The sequence below is a fragment of the Cibotium barometz genome, chromosome 23 (genome assembly GCF_041138505.1).
Source record: "Cibotium barometz isolate CiBa-2024 chromosome 23, ASM4113850v1, whole genome shotgun sequence".
NCBI classification, from domain to species: Eukaryota; Viridiplantae; Streptophyta; class Polypodiopsida; order Cyatheales; family Cibotiaceae; genus Cibotium; species Cibotium barometz.
The window spans coordinates 51,220,047-51,238,480 of NC_141068.1; the positions used below are offsets into that span (position 1 = coordinate 51,220,047).

At 45.9% G+C, this 18,434-nt stretch overlaps 1 protein-coding gene across 4 annotated transcripts in view; it reads right to left on the reverse strand.

Moving 5' to 3' along the window:
- LOC147626069 (ultraviolet-B receptor UVR8-like) overlaps nt 1–18,434 on the reverse strand; it is a 91,979-nt gene that overhangs the window by 56,429 nt on the left and 17,116 nt on the right. For all 4 annotated transcript variants that reach the window (XM_086817629.1, XM_086817628.1, XM_086817627.1 and 1 more), the window contains exons 2-3: nt 15,846–16,032; nt 15,447–15,593 (exon numbers count right to left, since the gene is read on the reverse strand). In XM_086817629.1, coding sequence (XP_086673755.1) covers nt 15,447–15,593; nt 15,846–16,032 — 334 coding nt within the window. The remainder of the gene's footprint in view (nt 1–15,446; nt 15,594–15,845; nt 16,033–18,434) is intronic.

An 18,434-nucleotide genomic window follows, 5' to 3' on the forward strand; every position in this document is an offset into this window, starting at 1 on the left:
AATCCCTGTCTTAATCCCTTGTCAATCTGCCATACTCCTCCTCTCACAAGGAGCCAGATAACACATACCTGTAGCAGACATCAAGCAATAGAAAGAGAGATAGATGAACAGAGTCAAGGCTTACCAAGTTCAGCTCGTGAAACAACACTGGAGGAAGCAACAGCACTAATCTGTGCCTGCAGGCACTTGAATCCACAATCCTGCTTCACACGTGTGCTTGCACTTGCCTGTATCCTCCTCTGATGCTCACTCCTATGCTGTCCTTGAAAAGTACAGATCTGAAAATCAGCACAGTACCCGTCTGTACCGCCTCGGGATACGTGCCAGGCGTTGTACTAGCATAAACAGCCTGCTGTCCACTTCTGTACCAGCCTGAATTTGAGAAAACAGGCCTGTCCAGCTCCTGTTAACACTTCTGCAGCAACTGTACCTTCTGTACCTTGCTGCCCGTACACTGTACGGCAGCTGTACAAGGTGTACCTGCTGAAAAACACACTGCACAGCCTGTACAGGGCTTCTGCGCAGCCAACCAGCAGCAGTCCTGAGCGCCGCCAGCAACAGAGGAGAAAGAGAGAGAGAGAGTGCCCAGTTCTGGCCGTACAGTGCTGTACGGCTGGTTCCACTCAGAAAAACAGCAGCCAAACTGGTCTTCAGCAGTCGCCTCCTCCTCCTTGAGCTTTTCCACGCTAGTTTTCAAGCGCATGAAGAAAACCTCTCCTTTTCCTACACAATTCCCCAAAAAGGGAAGAGAGAGAGGGAAGAGAGAGAAAACCCCTTCCCAATTTAATCCCTAGGGCCCCAACTTAATAAGTTCCTAGGGCCACTAAGGCCTAGGGGCAAACTTCAATAAACATTCAAACTTAATGTTTTAATGTTCCCCCTTCACACCTAGGGATGTCCACACATCTTAAACACTGTCCGGGCACCCCCCCATGTGAATCATAAAATATTCTGACTCTGCAACCACCATGCCCACACTTGTCCTGCTCCATTTTCATAGGGCCATGACAGAAGCCGCCTTGCTGATCGCCTTAGCTAGGACCTTGTAGGCCGTGCCTAGCAAGGTGATCGGTCTCCACTGTCTAATCTCCAGTCTGTCTCCTCCCTCTTTGGGGATCAAGTGAATCAACCCCTCTGCCATGCTGTCCGACATGTCTCCCGACTCCATGATCTCCTGGAATGCCAATCTGAAACCCCTATGCAAGAGACCCCAGTACCTCTGGAAGAAAGCCACTGAGAGACCGTCCTCTCCTGGGCATTTGCCCCGATGAAGTGCCTGAAGAGCCGCCTCCAGTTCCATATCCGAGAAGGGGGAGAGAAGGGAGTGCTGCAAATGGGCCCGCACAACCGGTCTCGTGAAGCTCCAGACTGCCTCCCGAGCCTCTCTCACCCTGTCATCTACTGGCTCAGCAGAGAGCAAATCCCTGTAAAAATCTGTGGTGATCGCCCAAACCCCGGGGGGATCCACCACTACCTGGCCATCAACCTGCCGAAGACGCCTGAGACCCTCTCGTCTGAAGCGAGGCCCTGTCGCCTCAAACAAATCTCGAGTCACTCTGTCTCCAGCCTGTGTCCAAAAAGAAGCCCGAGCATGGAATCGGAACTCCACCCTCCTCTCCTCGATGGATCTGATCTCTGTGCGAGCTGACTCCATCTGCTCTGAAATCCAAGGGCTCGTAGGATCCCTCTCCTAAAGTCTCTGAAGGAAAGCTAGACTCCTCCGCAGGCTCCTCTCCTGCTCTCTGAAAGCCTCCAGACGGTCCAGGGCAACCTGTCTGAGCATCCTACTGATCTCCTGCAAACCCCTGTCAAGATCGCTAGCTGCCGATCCTCTCCTGAACTGAAGCTCTTGCCAGACCTGCTCAACTCTGGTCGCAATCTCGGGCTCCTCTATGAGACAATCTGTCCCCTACAAAAGTTTTGACAGCTCCTTCCAAAAAAAAACCATTCTGACCCCAACTTTGCCCAGTTCATTCCCGATTTGTTGCAACCTAGCAAATCCAATCCGCATTTGAAGCGCCAAGCGGCCCACATAGAAATGGAAAGCTTGTGGTCGAAAACGCACCAACCCAACCATAGACCAACACCCTTGGAACCACCCCAAGAATAGGAAAGTTGAATCAAAGATAAAAGCATCACAGACATAGTACATGCCAATTGGTATTTATGGTATATGGTAGCTACTCTCCCACACGCCCATCACACAATTATGTGCACACCAATGCTTTACATACACCCTCTATCCTAAAATTGACCAAGCATTTATGGAACAGTTAATTCACTCTCCAATAGTCAGCTGCCTACCCCTAAGCAACCTACGATACACAGCCACTCCACGCTAAGGATGTAGAATGCTTCCCCCCTCTCACCGCCCTCTTAAAAAGCTCACCTCTCTAGGGATGAACGACAGGAATAACTCCTTCACAGTTTCTCCATACTTTTCAAGAATCATAGTCTTGAGTTAGTCCTCCTATCGAATTTCGTGTTCATATGATCACACCAAACCACAGCATTAAGATGTTCAAGAACTCTTTGTCAGAATCCTCTTTCAATGCTTAAATGTTACAATGAATACAGAGTAGCCTTCTGCCACCCACATATGTAACATTTGTTAAATGTTGACTATCTCAAAAGAAAAAAGTGCAGTCAAGCCACATCATCGACTAATTCAAAGGCTTATAAATATGTAGTTCATTAGCGTCTCTTTACTCTCTCATAAAAACAAACACCTCATAGTCAATGTAGACTAAGATAAACCTCCCATTTGGTCTGAGGTCAACAATACTCTACAAGATAATTCAGATATATGGATCTTAAACAAATACTCATGACTAGGCTGATTTAAATCGCACCACATCCAATGTCATGTGCACACCCTACATTGGGTGCACCTGGACATGCTTACGGGCTGCAGCCACCTGAAAGGCAAGATACGTGGATGAGTTTGGGGCTGTGGGACAAGTCTGGGGGCATCTGTGCAGCCTGGCAGCAGCTACCCCTGTCAAAGGGCAATGGACCAAATGGAGCCGGCCAGCACTAACGTGCAGTAGTAGTGGGCATTTATTTGACTGGGGCCTTTGTGCATAAGCAAGGGTGCGGATTCCTCATTGATCATCTCAGAAACATGCTCCAGAACTGCGGTGTTGACCTGCAAGGCAGCACATGACGAGTAAACACAAGAATCTTTAGGGTTTAGATTTGCATGCACACAAACTGGATCTAAGTTCCAAGATTGTACATATAGCATGTTTGCAATATACATAAGATTAGGTCAACATGGCCTTGTCTATTGTGTGGTTTGCAAGTAGTTGATTAACGTTGACCTTTTAAGCTTAGCATTAACATCAGATTACTCTTCCACTGTTAAAATGCTTGTGACATTGATATCAGAGCTTGCAGGTAGGTCTAGGGATAGACTAGGGCAAGTAGAGAGTTAGATTTGCATTAGGTCAAGCCTAGGTAGAGAGAGCCAGTCATGGTACCGAGGCACTGGAAAACGCAAGATTGATAAGTATATGGAAGACAAGCCCATATTCTCACTTGCATGGTGTGGAAGGAGACATCTGGATGATGGTTGTGTTGATGCAGGAGGGAAACTGTTAGCGAGGATGAGATTGTTAGTAATGATGAGCTCCGGCAAGCTTGGGAGAAACGCTTGGAATGGATCCCGGAAGAACTTTGAGCACAACATACAAGGAAGGAACCACCTAGGGCTGAGGTGCAGCCCAAGACCCAAGTTGTAGTCTCCCGGAAGGAAGAGCCTCCAAGGCAGGAGGAGCTTCTAAGGGTGCTCACCCCCCCCCCCCCCCTTATGGTTAGATTACCAAAAAGGAGTCGGCTTCCAAATACAACTTCACGGGTGCCCAGGGATTCTCCACTGGCTAGCACCTGTCTCTTCCAGTACAATATGAAAGCAAAACAAATACATATGCAGAATTTTGTTGAAAATCCTCAGTATTAAAGGCACTTCCGGCATCATGCACATGCAAGACAACTATGGACAGCCCATAGAACTCCCGCATCAGCCCGGAACAACCTTGTGTCTTCACTTTCCTCCTGACTGGCTCACAGGGCAAGTCGACCAGCCATGGACCATACATGTACACCATGTCAGGCCCCACAAGCCACACATATACGATCATGTCAGGCTACACCAGCCATACATGTACTGTCATGTCAAGCTCCATATGCCACACAGACACACCATGTCAGGCTACACCAGCCATACATGTATGTCATGTCAGGCTCCACATGCCACACATGAACAATAGAAAAGTAGAAGCTATAAGGAATTTTGTGACGTCCCCCCCCCCCCTGCTTCTAAGCACTTGACCGCAACTGAAAAGCTTTCAAGTAGGCCTTTAGAAGTTCCGAATAATCCGCAAAATAATCTTCGTCCATCCATTTTGCATCCATAGCCGAATAGTTTTTAAACTTCATAAGATACATGCGCACTAGCTTGCCACCTGCATGCTTGCGCTCTTTATGAAAAACTATCTGCTTAGGTTGCAATACCTCCTCAAGTTCATCCACTTCTGGTGGATCTTCCAAAACTGGTTCCATAGGAGGTGGTTCCACATAAGGCCTCAACAAACTGACATGAAAGGCATTGTGTATTTTCCAGTGGCAATACCAATCTATATGCCACTTCATTTATTTTCTACAAAATTTGGAATGGCCCAGAATACCTGTTTGAAAGCTTAGGAAAGCCTTCCTTACCTGGCCGCTTCCGAAGACGTGCTTTCTCAAACTTAAGTAATACCCAATCACCTTCCTTGAAAACCACCTCTCACCTGTGTTTGTTAACTGCCTTTTTTTGCTTAGCTTGAGATCTTTCTATGGCTGTCCGAACCTGTGCAAACGCAGTATCCAAATCACGGACATACTCATCTGCCGCAAAGATTTCATCTTTTGTTCGTAAGATAGGTGGAAGCACCACCTTGCCATAGACTATCTCAAACGGAGCCTTATTAGTTGAAGAATACACTGTGTTACTGTATGCAAACTCAACCAATGGCAAATACTTTTCCCAATCTGACTTCTGCTTAGACACATAACACTTGAGCAAGTCAAGCACAAATGAATTTGCAATTTCACTTTGACCATCCGTCTAAGGATCATAGGCTGAATGAAAAACTCAACTTTGTGCCCATAGTATCAAACAATGCCCACCAAAATAAACTGGTAGTTCGAGGATCTCTATCCCCCACAATAGACTTGGGCATGCCATGATGTTTGAAAATCTGAGCCAAGAAGAACTTTGCCATGTACTCTGGCTTGATTGTTTTCCTCACAGGAATAAAGTGTGCATGTTTGCTAAACCGATCTATAAGTCCATATAGCATCATTTCCATGTGCCGATTTCAACAAATCCATAATGAAATTCGCTGAAATTCACTCTGGGTAACGAGAAAGGGAAGAATCAAGAAAAATACCGAAATCTTTGCAAAACATAACAAAGGTTCAGGGGTCGAATACCCAACGATAGAGTCGAGTGATAGATCTAGTATAAAGATCTTGGTTGTTGCGTAGTGAAGCAAACCAGGTGTCTTGTGTCTCTCAAACTTATGCACTCTCATACATAAGCTTCAATATCCCTGTGTAGAGCTAGCCAAAAGAAATATCTTTCCAAAGCCTATGTAGTAGCCAAAATACCATGATGACCAGCATATGGTGGAGCATGACACTCTTCAATAATCTTTTGGCATAATTCACGCACTACACAAATACAATTCTGCATCATCAAAAATCCATCTCTAATCGAATAAGATAGGACAACAATACCATGATTCAAATCAGCCCAAATAAGTTGAAAATCTGTGTCTAAAGCATTTATATCTCGCATCCCTGATAAGTCCTCATGGTAGGCGGTAGTTACGACATGCACTTGTGGCCTGCGTGACAAAGCATCCGCCACGAAATTCTTCTTTCCCGGGGTGTGCAAAATCTGAAAATGGAACATGAACAAGAAGTTTGCCCACCTTAGATGCTTTTCCAAGAGTTTAGGTTGTGTAAGAAAGTGCCGCAAACTCGGGTGATGTAACTTGCGGTGCCCAAGGGACTAGGGCCTTCAATGCATATTTTAAAACATTTAAACATGGCCACAGCCTTAACACATATCCATCATCACTTTGCATAAAACATAAAAGCTGGACAAAACATCCACAAATGCTGAAAATGGAGCTTGCACATGTGACATCGCATAGAGGCCGGAATGGGTCGACCCCCCCCCCTTCAAATATTTTACTACCCAAGGATAATAATATCATGTACAAGCTTTGAGGACCTTACTCTCCCGACGGGAGATACCGGATTATCCATATACAAATGCCATAACACAGCCCAACACGAGGCAACCAAGCTGAAACATGGGATGTAGAAATGCCGAGCCAATAATATAATCCATATACCTCCGTGTGGGTACTGATTCTTCCCCAAAAACCACGGGTACCGCCTAAGGGGACAAAAGCCAGAACCAGACGGGGTCTTTCCCAGGACAGAGCCCGGGAGCCTCTGGCTCCAAGAACTCGAACAATGCGTCAAAGCTTACTCCAGACCAGAAAGCGGAGGCAGGCAAGACGTGTGGCAAGTGCTAAGGAGCTTTCTCAGTACAAGGAGGAGGGTCAATGTTTCTTTTGTCATACAAAAGGACATACTTCTCGGGATTGTCCGAAGAAGCCTCCAAAGCCCGCCACCGCCGCCTCCACAGCTTCCGTGGTGAGCTCAGCTCCCACACAGACCCCAGCCGCTACCCCTAGTTCTTCAAACCCGGGTGCTTCAGTTGGAGCAATTATTAGCCAGGAGCTCGAAGATAAGCAGAAGGGCGCCCATGACCAGGAGTATAAGCGCAACGAATTGCTCAAGTCCTTTGGCTACATAGGTGGCCAGAGAGTCGTTGTCTTGTTTGACAACGGCAGCACGGAGGATGTGGTCACAGAACAGGCCGCTAGGCGTGCCCGTTTCGATCTGACTTCGGTGGACAAACAAGTTGAGGGTTTTAGCACAGGCATGACAACGAGCGTCAAGTACTAGGTGCTAAGTTAGTGATTCAAGGCATAGAGATTGTGCGTGATCTTATGGTTGCCCCTCTTGTAGGAGGGGACATAATTTTGGGTATTCAGTGGTTTCACAAGTTTCTTCCTGATGTCAAGTAGGACAAGCACACGTTCCAGATCAATCGGAATGTGTCAAATGCCCCAGTGACCATTAAGTGTGAGCCAGGAAATTCGAACTTTCCGCTCATAAGCCACTTGCAGGCTAAGCAAGCAGTCAGGAAAGGCGCACAATGTGCGATGATTTACATCCAGACAGCCCAAACGGTGGCCAGTGCTTCCGAGAAGTACTCGGTTCTCCATGAAAAGTTCCAGAAGATTTTTCTTCGGGACAGCCTCCCTCCCCAGCTCCCCCCGTCCAGACCGGAGGACCACAGGATTGACCTCCTCCCAGGCTCGGAACCCCCGAGCAAGTTTTCGTATCGCCTTTCCAAGGCAATGGAATCGGAGTTGGACCGCCAACTCCAAGAATTGTTGCAATCTGGCTTCATCCGCCCCAGGGTGTCGCCATTTGCAACACCAATCTTATTTGTCAAGAAGAAAGATGGGTCTTCCCGTTTGTGTGTCGATTATCGTGCACTCAACAAGCTGACTATCAAGAGCAGATTCCCGATGCCTCGAATTGACTATATTCTCGAGAGGCTGAATGGAGCAAAGGTGTTCTCAAAACTGGATTTAAAGAGTGGGTACCACCAGGTACGGATTGTGGAGGGGGACATCCCCAAGACAGCCTTCCGTACAGAACGGGCCCACTATGAATTTGTGGTCATGCCATTTGGCTTGACGAACGCCCCAGCCACATTTAACCGCATGATGATGCATGTTTTCCGAGATTTGATTGGAAAGTGTGTGTTCATATTTCTGGACGACATACTCGTATTTTCAGCTACGGTTGAACAACATGACGTTGATGTGGAGAAAGTCCTTCAGTTACTGGAAAGCAACGAGCTCTACATCAATGGAAAGAAGTCAAAATTTTATCTGTTCCAGGTGCATTACTTGGGATATTATATAATTAGTGCTGAAGACATTCAACTTGATCCGACTAAAGTGGCCGAGATTGTCAACTGGGAAGTACCTCAGACGGCCTATAACATTAGATCATTTGTGGATATATGGCAGGCATATTCCACCCACATCGACAAGTTTTCTGACCTCTCGGCAGATCTCACCGATCTGCTAAAGGGAGTGAAAACAAGAAGGCAAAAGATTCGAATGACTCCACGAGCGTTGGAGGCATTCCAAAACCTCAAGGTGGCTTTATCAGAAGCACCTTGTTTAACACTTGCCTCGTGGGACGACCCTTTTCAAGTAATCACCGATGCGAGTAACATCGCAATTGGAGGTGTATTGCAACAGAAAGGTCATCCAGTAGCTTACATGTCTCGTAAGTTACTGCCCGCCAAGAAGAACTACTCAGTCTATGATCGTGAACTCCTAGCAGTTATACAAGCCTTGAAACATTGGAAACATTTTCTGTATGGCCGTGACTTCGAGGTTCGCACTGACCATCAGGTATTACGCTGGATTCAAACGATGCCAAGTGTACAATGGAGTGATCGACAACACCGCTGGAGTCAGATATTCCAGCAATTCAGTGGTATGATTGAGTACCTTCCAGGAAAGGCCAATCCAGTGGCCGATGCTTTGAGCAGGAAGGGACAAGTGTCTACGATTCAGACCACTAGACTCGATCTTGTTGGTACATGACTAGAGGACATGAAGCACACGTACGCGGATTCCAAGGAATTCGGTACACAGTGGGAACAGGCATTGGGGATGCCATAGGACCATGCCACTTTCTGATACGCAATGGTTGGCTTTTCTACAAAGGCCGACTATGTGTCATAAATTCAGGGCAGCTCTTCTCCATGATGCCCATGACGCCATTACAGGTGGTCATAGGAGCATGAACTGGAGAAATTAGAACGGCAATACTATTGGCCAAAGATGAGGCGTGATGTGTTTACATATATACAACGCTGTGACATTTGTCAAAAGGTGAAAGCGCCTCGTGGAAAGAAGATAGGGTTGTTACAGCCCTTGCCAATCCCTGAGGGTCCTTTCCAGGACATTTCAATGGACTTTGTCACAAATCTGCCTCCTAGTCCGAGTAAGCGTAACACGCAGTGCTTAACTATTGTTGATAGATTTAGCAAATTTGTTATCCTTATTCCTTGCAGGGCCAATGTGACCGCCGAGGATGTTGCCCAGTTGTTCATTTGGCATTGGTACCCGATTGGCGGGATTCCTAGGACCATAATGTCAGACCGAGATGCCAAGTTTACGAGTCATTTTTGGAGGGCATAGGACATTGTTTGATAATTTTGGTACTAAGTTGAACTTTTCCAGTGCATTCCACCCACAGACGGATGGCCAGACAGAGATATACAACTAGTTGGCCTTTGATGTGCTGAAGTGTTATGTCCACGATCAGCAAGGTAAGTGGGAATCGTATTTGCCTTTAGTTCAAGCTATTTTGAATGACTCTTTTTCTTCAACTATTGGCAGGACTCCATATGAGGCAGCGTTTGGAAGACCTTTCCAGTCGTTGTTAACCAGGACTTCGTCTTCAGTACTGGAGGCGGACAGAGTGAAGGAGGCTTACCAGGAGATCTTAGAGTCAGTAAAAGACAGATTGGCTAAAGCACAAGAGACCTACACTTGACAGGCCAACAAAGACTGAAGGGATATGAAGTTTTCGGAAGGGGATTGGGTTTATCTTCGGATTACGAAGCAAAGATTGAAACAGGTGGGCAAACGATGCCCAAAGTTGTCTTTCAGGAGATTCGGACCTTTTCCCATCAGGAAAAAGATTAATGAGGTGTCTATGCAGTTAAAGCTACCTCCGAGTTGGACTATGCACGATGTATTTCATGTCAGTTGGTTAAAGCCATATGCAGGTCCACCCCCTTCAGAGGTCAAAGACGAAACGGAACCAGACATTGTTGATGAAGCAGAAGTTATGGTTCTAGAACAGATCCTTCTGCATCGTTTCAAGCATGGCTCAGGCCGAAGACTACGACAGTTCCTCACAAAGTTTCAGGACCGAGGAACCCATGAAGCGGTATGGCTCGACAAAGAGTTTTTCAAAGACTATCCGGCGTTATTGACGGATTATTTGGAGGCTATGCAACTTCCGTCAAGTTAAGCAGAAGGGGATGTCACGTGCATCCCGTACTTGGATGCCACGTAGACATTTCTATACAGAAGGTGCAGGACTTGGGATGGTGAACTGGTCCCATGTGAGCCCAGTTCGGGACGAGTCAGCCAGGGATCCATCTCAGATGTCCGAGGTCAGGTGTGCATTGTCCTGCGCAGAGTCTAAGGTCAGGTGTGCACTGTCCTGCACATGAAACAGTGCCAGTTCGCGCTGTGAGTCTCCCTCTAGAATGATGTCAGTGATTCTGTGTATCGGGTATCGTACCGGATGCCAGATCACTGAGTAGTTAGTGTTTAGGACTAGGGGCCAGCCCATAGGGCTACCCCGGATCTTAGTGTGGGCATGGGAATGGTGTGGAACCACCCCCATGAGGGCCAGGAAGGCCCACGCTCAACCCACCAGCCATGGAGGGGCTGTAGGACAGCCCTAGGGCAAGAATAAGGCAAATTCCAGGAGTTTACAACCTTTTCATGGCTGTAGGGCAGGTATGGGGCAGCCCATACAGGCTGCCCAGCCCTTGGAATGTGTGCAAAGCCCTTGCCCAACCATTGGGAATCAGGCGCACCACCTTTTTCAGCCTGTAGGGAAAAACGCAGCATTTTATGGGATTTAATTCAGCATTTATTGCTGAATTTTCACAATCGTGGGACATTAAAAGCTAGCCGCCTGGTTCTATGCTGGCCGACTGCTACTGTGTGGGTAGTATAAATAGAAGTGTCCATAATCCCATTCATTCATCTCATTATTCACCAAGAGCTCAAGCAAATCAAGGGCTAGACAAGCCAAGGGAGTTGCTAAGCAAAGGGGTGGAGAACTGAAGGTCAAGGGCAGGGATTTTCCAACGAGGAAAGGTCAAGATTATATCTAACACATGTGACAGGTTATGAAGAACATGTACCATTATGAAGAACATGTACCATCAAGAACAAGCACATCGGTCAAAGAAAAGGCATAAAGATGTTGCCAGATGAGTATAAGGCGTAACATATATGAGGAAAGACCAAATGCACAAGAGCACCAGATGGGGCTAGTACCACAATCATATGGAATATTTATATCCCACAGTTGAGGACAACTGTGATATAAGAGGGAGGGAATGTAACTATTTGACCCTCTGAGCTCTTTCAACATGATAGAACTCTTGCCGAGACACTTGGACAGGTTGATGGACACATGGGAACAGGGATCCTTAGGCTGGCAAAGGAAAAAGCACCAGTCTTAGTCAAAAGAAAGGAAAAGCAAAAAGTCAAACTATGTTGACTGAGAAGTGAGAGCTGAGGGCATCATTGGAAAGAGGACATCGAACTGGATCAAAAAGCTCAAAGCCGCTTTTCCAAAACGCAACTCCAGGGCCAAAAAGCAAGGCCCTGAAGCTGTAAATGCACAAATCAAGAACTTTGGTATTATTACTAATATTTAAAAGAGAAAAAGCAAAAGCAAGAAGATAAAGCAAAAACTAAGCATGGCAAAAGCAAGCACCCCCATCAAATATATAAGAAGCTTGCACCCTCTTGGAGATTCATAGAAGAATTTGTGGAGAACCACCTTGGAGGATCATCTTGTGTGAGCAAGGATCGTCATCATCATCATCTATCTCTTCGCCTCCCTACACCACCCTGCTCTGCCCGTTGTTGCAGAGCCAACTTTTGCCAAGCGCCGCCTCTGCAGCACCCATCTCCACTGGCTGAGCCGCCTGCTGCTGCTGCCGCCGCCGCTGCCCTAGAGTCGCCTCCACCGGCTCCGCAGGCTGAGCCACCAATGGCGCTGCCACCCTAGAGCCGCCTACCGCCACCACCTGTTCGATAGTTTGCGCCGCCTCTAGCAACCTCTATCGCCCGTCAGCCGCCATTAGTGCCGCCTTCAACAGCGCCGCCGCTTCCATCAAGCTGCCGCCTGAGCCGAGTTGAGAAGGTTGCCGCCATCTTGAGAACGCTGACGCCGCTTCATCGTACTTGTGCCACCCTTGAGGAGAAAAACCTTGAGCTACTATTGCATCATTTCCTCCTATCCTACCAGCATCTCTACGATGGTGTTTTGCTTATCAAGACTCCTTTCAAATTGGGGTACATAGTTTCTTGTGGGATTTTGTGCATCAAGTATTTGTTTTATACCTTGGTACTAGCCCGGAGTAAGACTCTTGTGGATCATCCTCATGGTGAGCTCAGCATCAGAGATCTTGGCCTCGACACTGACATCAGCACGACCTCAACATCGGCACTCTTGTTTAATATCGTATTCATTTGTTGTATTGGTCCTGGCTTGGAAGTGCCCATGGATTGTTCCTAAAATAAATTCCCAAAAAAGGGGGCAGGGCCTCTTCGCCGCTCAACGTGGTGTACTGTGTGAAACCCCTAACCCATTTCTCCCTCCCCCTTCTCTCTTTCTATGTATATCTGTTGGACATGTGGTTGAATCTGTCTCACTGCACGCTCTATTGGGCTTATAGGACATGGATTCTTCCAATTATATTGGATTTATGAGACTATCTCGTCTTGCCCACTTGATGGGAGATTATATCCAAGTCTTGGATATATCGCTTGAAGCTTAAAGTTGCGGACAACTTTTACAAAGCTAGGGAGAATGTCACTAGCCCAGACATTCCCAATATGAAAGGGGTCTAGTGGACTCCAAGATGTCTAAATACTTGGAAAGTACAAGCTTTGGGAATGGGGGATTATCCAATACAAAAGATCTAACGCCTAAAGCTTGGTCTAGGCAATCGAGATGGTTTCTTGGACACAAAAATGGGCATTGAAGCTCAAGTATCAAATGGAAAGCATCTATGGTATGCTCCCCGAGACTTGGGAGAGATCTAGCTTTGAAACATGGTTCTGTATGGTACTCACATACATATTCTAATAAGGTGGAATGCAATGGAACACACTCCTAAAATCTAGGAGGGTTATTTGGACAAGCCCCAATGGAAATTCCGTTCGTGTCATTACGAACGTAAACGAAGCAAATGGGGAAACTTGCTAAATCACCTTTGACAGAATGTCTACAAGTACATATATTTTAGAGATGAAGTTTGTGGGTGGGAACCATCTCTTAAATTGGGACATGTGACACGACAATGGATCAAAGTGAGACAAGTGGGCTCACACTTGTCACCTCACCTCTCCACTTGTCATTATAGCTTTTACTTGCCATTATAGCTCAAGAGAGCCCCAAACCTATAAATTAGAGCCCTCTCTCTTCATTTGAGCAAGCTCCATTGCTACAAACTAGCCTCTTACCATGTTGGCAACTCTTCTCTATTCTTGGTGGTTCTCTACTCCAAGGTTATGGCTCTCTACCAACACTACAAGCTGCCCTAATGCTGGCTGCTCTCTTTCTCTCCCCCGAAGGCTGCCCTTCAAGTATACCGGCCATTGGCGACTGTTCCATAGCGAAGAAATATTGAAGGCAAGGGTATTTCATCATTGTATTGTGATTTCCAGCCATTGGGCATTTGTCTTCTTAATCAATTATATGTGGACAGCCATTGGACACTTATTATTGCCATCAGGCATGATATTGGCTTATGGACAGCTTCATGGGCCTATCATTCAGCCATTTGGGCTTATGGATAGTTTTACGGACTTATGATTCAGCCATATGGGCCTATAGATAGTTTTACGACCTTATGATTCAGCCATATGGGTTCATGGACAGCTTTATGTTGTTCTGATTCAGCCATATGGGTACATGGGCAGGTTTATGGGTTTATGGACAGCTATGTGGGCTATTGGATAAGCTATGTTGGTTGGTATCCACACGAAATATACATATTCTTGGCATTTTCATGGGGCTTTTGGATGACAACCCGTGTATATGAATTATTCATGGTTGTATGTGGATAAATCTGGAACGTGTGCTCCCCCAAAGCTTGTACATAATATTTTTCTCCTTGGGTACTAGAATACTCCAAGAAGGGGGTCGGCACATTCCGGCCTCTTCTATAATGTCACATGTGCACATCTCTCTTTTATAGTTTTGTGGAATTGAGTGGGTATATGTTTAAGGATGTGGCCAATTTAAGTGTTTAATTGCATTAATGGTCAAGTGTTTTGTGAAACCCTTACCCCTCCACTCAGAGCTACACGCATGCTCCATGATCTGAAAGCCGAGCTCAAAAGCCCCCCAAGAGGAGTAAAGGATCCAATGGGAAGTGGAACAAAAGTGCAATATGTGTCCCAATGCTCCAAGTTCAGAACGGAATGTTATGAGCACACCTGAATTGGGTGCACCTAGACATGCTTATGGACTGCAGCAACCTGAAAAGCAAGATATGGGACAAGTTTGGGGGCAGCCAGCAGGCAGCCACCCGTGTGAAAGGGTGATGAACAGAGTGGAGTCAGCCAGCACGATGTGCAGGCGTGGACATATATTATAGTCGTGGGTCCTCTTTTACAGGCCGACAGCAGCATAGGCTGACGGGGGCCTTTGTGCATCTATATAAGCAGGGGTGGGGATGTCTCATTGATCATCTCAGGAGATGCTCCAGAACTGCAGCATTGACCTGCAAGACAGTCCAAGGCAGCACGTGGTGGGTACACGCAAGCAATGCAGAGGAGTAGGGATCACGACCAGGCTGTGGATTCCGCAGGACTCTTTTGCATGCATCTTTAGGGTTTAGATTTGCATGCACAAACCGGAACTAGGTTACAAGATTGTACATAAAGCATCTTTGCAATATACAGTAGATAACACCAACATGGTCTTGTCTATTGTGTCGTTTGCAAGAAGTTGATTGGCATTAACCTTTTATGCTTAGCGTTAATCATCAGATTAATCTTCTGCTGTTAGAATGTTTGTGACATCCAAAAATAAACTGTGCACCTTTCTAATCTCAAAATAATTTGGCAGCCCTCCTCATGTCATCGGCACCCAAGAGTGCATTCACACACACACCCATTTTTGTCTTTAAATTTCATTTTTGGCTTTGCGAAAACAAAGAGCAAAACCACTTAATACCAAAGACTCAACAAAAAAAACATATGATCTACATTGTAACGCCTTCAAAGAGAAACATGGACCTGTGAACCACAAATCTGGATAGATGAGTGGGACAGAGGGCTTTTCAGTGAAAAATCAAATGGGCTTCCTACTTCACCAATTCAAGTACACTACTGATTATTGATAAAGTACCTTTTCACTTGTCCATCCATTGTAGTGGCTGTCACTGCCTGTAATCAAATGGGTTTCCTACTTCACCAATTCAATTACACCACTGATTATTGATAAAGTACCTTTTCACTTCTCCATCCATTGTGATGGCAAGGCAGTGGCTGTCACCGCATGCAATCTGCTTGATTTCAATGCCTTGAAGACCTTTTATAGGCTGAGGAATGAAAAGATCACTTGAATTTCCATGTCCCAAGCGTCCAAAATCACCCCTGTGAGCATGTGATTCAGATTTAGGACTCCTGTGTGACCTCGACCGTCAATCAAAAGTAGCTACACAAAGGCCCAACCAGAAAATCAAGTGCCTGCAGATGCATGAGACTGGGCCCTGCATGAGGTATGACAACCTTGACAAGTCTAGAATTTGAATGTTACCAATTAAACAATCTAACAGACATGCAAAGCACCATGTTTTCAAATTCATCAGTATGCCAAAAAAGGATTTGAGACATGCTTCCACTTACCAACCCCAGCTGTAGACAGTTGCTCTCGTGTCTGACCGAGCAGTCGTATGATCAGCCCCACATGTTACAGAGGAAATTTCACTCTCCTCCAGAGAACTGACGATGGTTGGACTGTGTCGTTCATCTGCATCTCCATGACCTAGTTGTCCATCCTCTCCTCGACCCCAAGAGCACACAATGTCTCCAGCTGCCCATGACAAATTTGCACCCATGTTACCTCAATGGCATTCAACTTGTAGAATTAGTTGCACTGAAGGCAAAGAGAATACAAGTAAGGCCATAAAGAGCCACAATATGTGTATGATCTTAACACTTCAAGCCATATTCTTCACCATTGCAAGCATAACACAATTCAGTTGGGGCATATCGCCTCCAAAAGATGTACTGTACTCAAAACAAGAGTAACATGTTTCCTTCCCACGTCATTCCTTAGAGCATCCAAGGAAGATTTGGAAGCAATGGACCTGGCTGGTAATCCTAGAGTGGTCCTGGATAATGCATATCAAGGAATGACTACATACAACAAACGAATTTTTAGTCTACCAATAAATGGAAAGGAGAGAGGGTATTGTGCTGGTAATCCTAGAGTGGTCCTGGATAATGCATATCAAGGAATGACTACATACAACAAACGAATTTTTAGTCTACCAATAAATGGAAAGGAGAGAGGGTATTGATTCCCTAATATTCAAAAAAACTTTCTGAGACAGCAAGCTACCGATTTCTATCAAATAGAGGGGACCTGTATGTAAGATTTCGAACAAATATAAAAAAAAATGTTTCTTAACTTGGGTATAACAAACTTAACTCTCAAGATTTTTCGTACCACTTGCACCTAGTGAGAGGGGGCGGGCAGAGCCCCACTTCATCTAAGAGGGTTTGTCTACTGAGGTGACATCTTTATAAATTACCCTGCATCTATTCTTGGGCGCTGATGACCTGAATGGGGATGTCATAGCACGTAGTTTATGTTATGCATCATGGAGTTGATGACTTGAAACATTGTGAATAGACTCTCAGGAAGTCAAGATCACATGTCACATGCACCCATGCACTGAGGTGCAGTGTGACACACTGGCTCATCATTACAGCCATACTTGTACAAAATTAGTACCCTTTTTAGGAATATTTGTCGTACACATGACGTGACCCCATTGTGAGCCTTAATCCAAAGACATGTCACGCACAAGCTATGTATGTACTTCCAAGCCTCATGTGTGAGAGTCAATCACTTAACCCACTTGGAGATCAGTCAAGCATATAGGTTACCCTAGCATAAAAGCATTTAGGAGCATGTTTAGCAAAGGGATTCAAGCTCTAAGCCAGCCCTTGGGGGCCAGCCTATGAGCACTCGGCAGCCCTACAGGGCCTACACAGCAATCGGCCAGCAGCCATGACAGCTTAGACCACACATTGGACGTGTGAAAGCGACGATAAGTGTTGACACCATTAATGCTAAAATCAGTAAGTCGTGCGCACATACGAACAGGCCGACAGCAGTAAAACTCACCGACCAACAGCAAAAAGGCATATATAAGCAGCCCTCAGCCATTGCCTAAAATCATCTCATTCTTCATAGAATTCAGTAGTACAAAAGTGCAGAAGTATGTGTGCTTGAGACTTTGGTCTTGGGCATACATCTATCTCAACCAAGCACTCTTGTACTCAAGTCCCAAGCCAGCGCGAAGCTATCTTCAGCATTCAGCCTTGCATCTCCTGTCACCAGCCTGCACATTTCCCAGTATGAAAGGAATCTGGTGGACTCCAGGATGTCTAAATATTTGGGAAGTACAAGCTTTGGGAATGGGGGATTATCCTAGAATACAAAGGACCACACTCCTAAAATTTAAGAGAGTTGCTATTTTTGGCCCGACTCTTATGGAAATTCTGTTCGCGTCATTACATCTGGAATTGAGCAGATACCAAGAGTTGGCAAAGTGCCTATGATAGAATGTCTACTAGTTGGGATATTTTTAGAGGTAAAGATTATGGAAAGACCCATCTTTTAGATTGGGACATGTGGCAAGAAAGTGGACCAAAGTGAGACAAGTGGCCTAACACTTGTTAGAAAATGGATCAAAGTGAGACAAGTGGCCTCACACTTGTCACTTCAGCTATTGTGTGGCTCTCCACTTGTCATTGTAGCCTTCTCTTGCTATTTTAGCTCATGGGAGCCCTCTTTCTTCATTAATGGAGGCTCTCTTGCTGCACACTAGCCTCTACCACCGTTACAAGCTGCCCTAATGATGGCTACTCTCTTTCTCTCTCTCTTGAAGGCTGCCCATGAAGAATACCGGCTGTTGGGGACTGTTTTGGAGGCTTCCATCACAAAGAAATACTTAAGGCAAGGGTATTTAATCATTTATTATGATTTCTAGCCATTGTACTTGTTGTACCAGCCTTTGTACTGGCTGTACCAGCCATTGTACTGGCTGTACCATTCCTTGTACTTGTACTTGTACCAACCCTTGTACCGACTGTACCAGCTTCTGTACTTGCTATATCACCGTACCAACTGTACCAGCCACTATACCTGTTGTATCAACCACTGTATCGACTGTACCAGCCATTGTACCTGTTGTACCGACT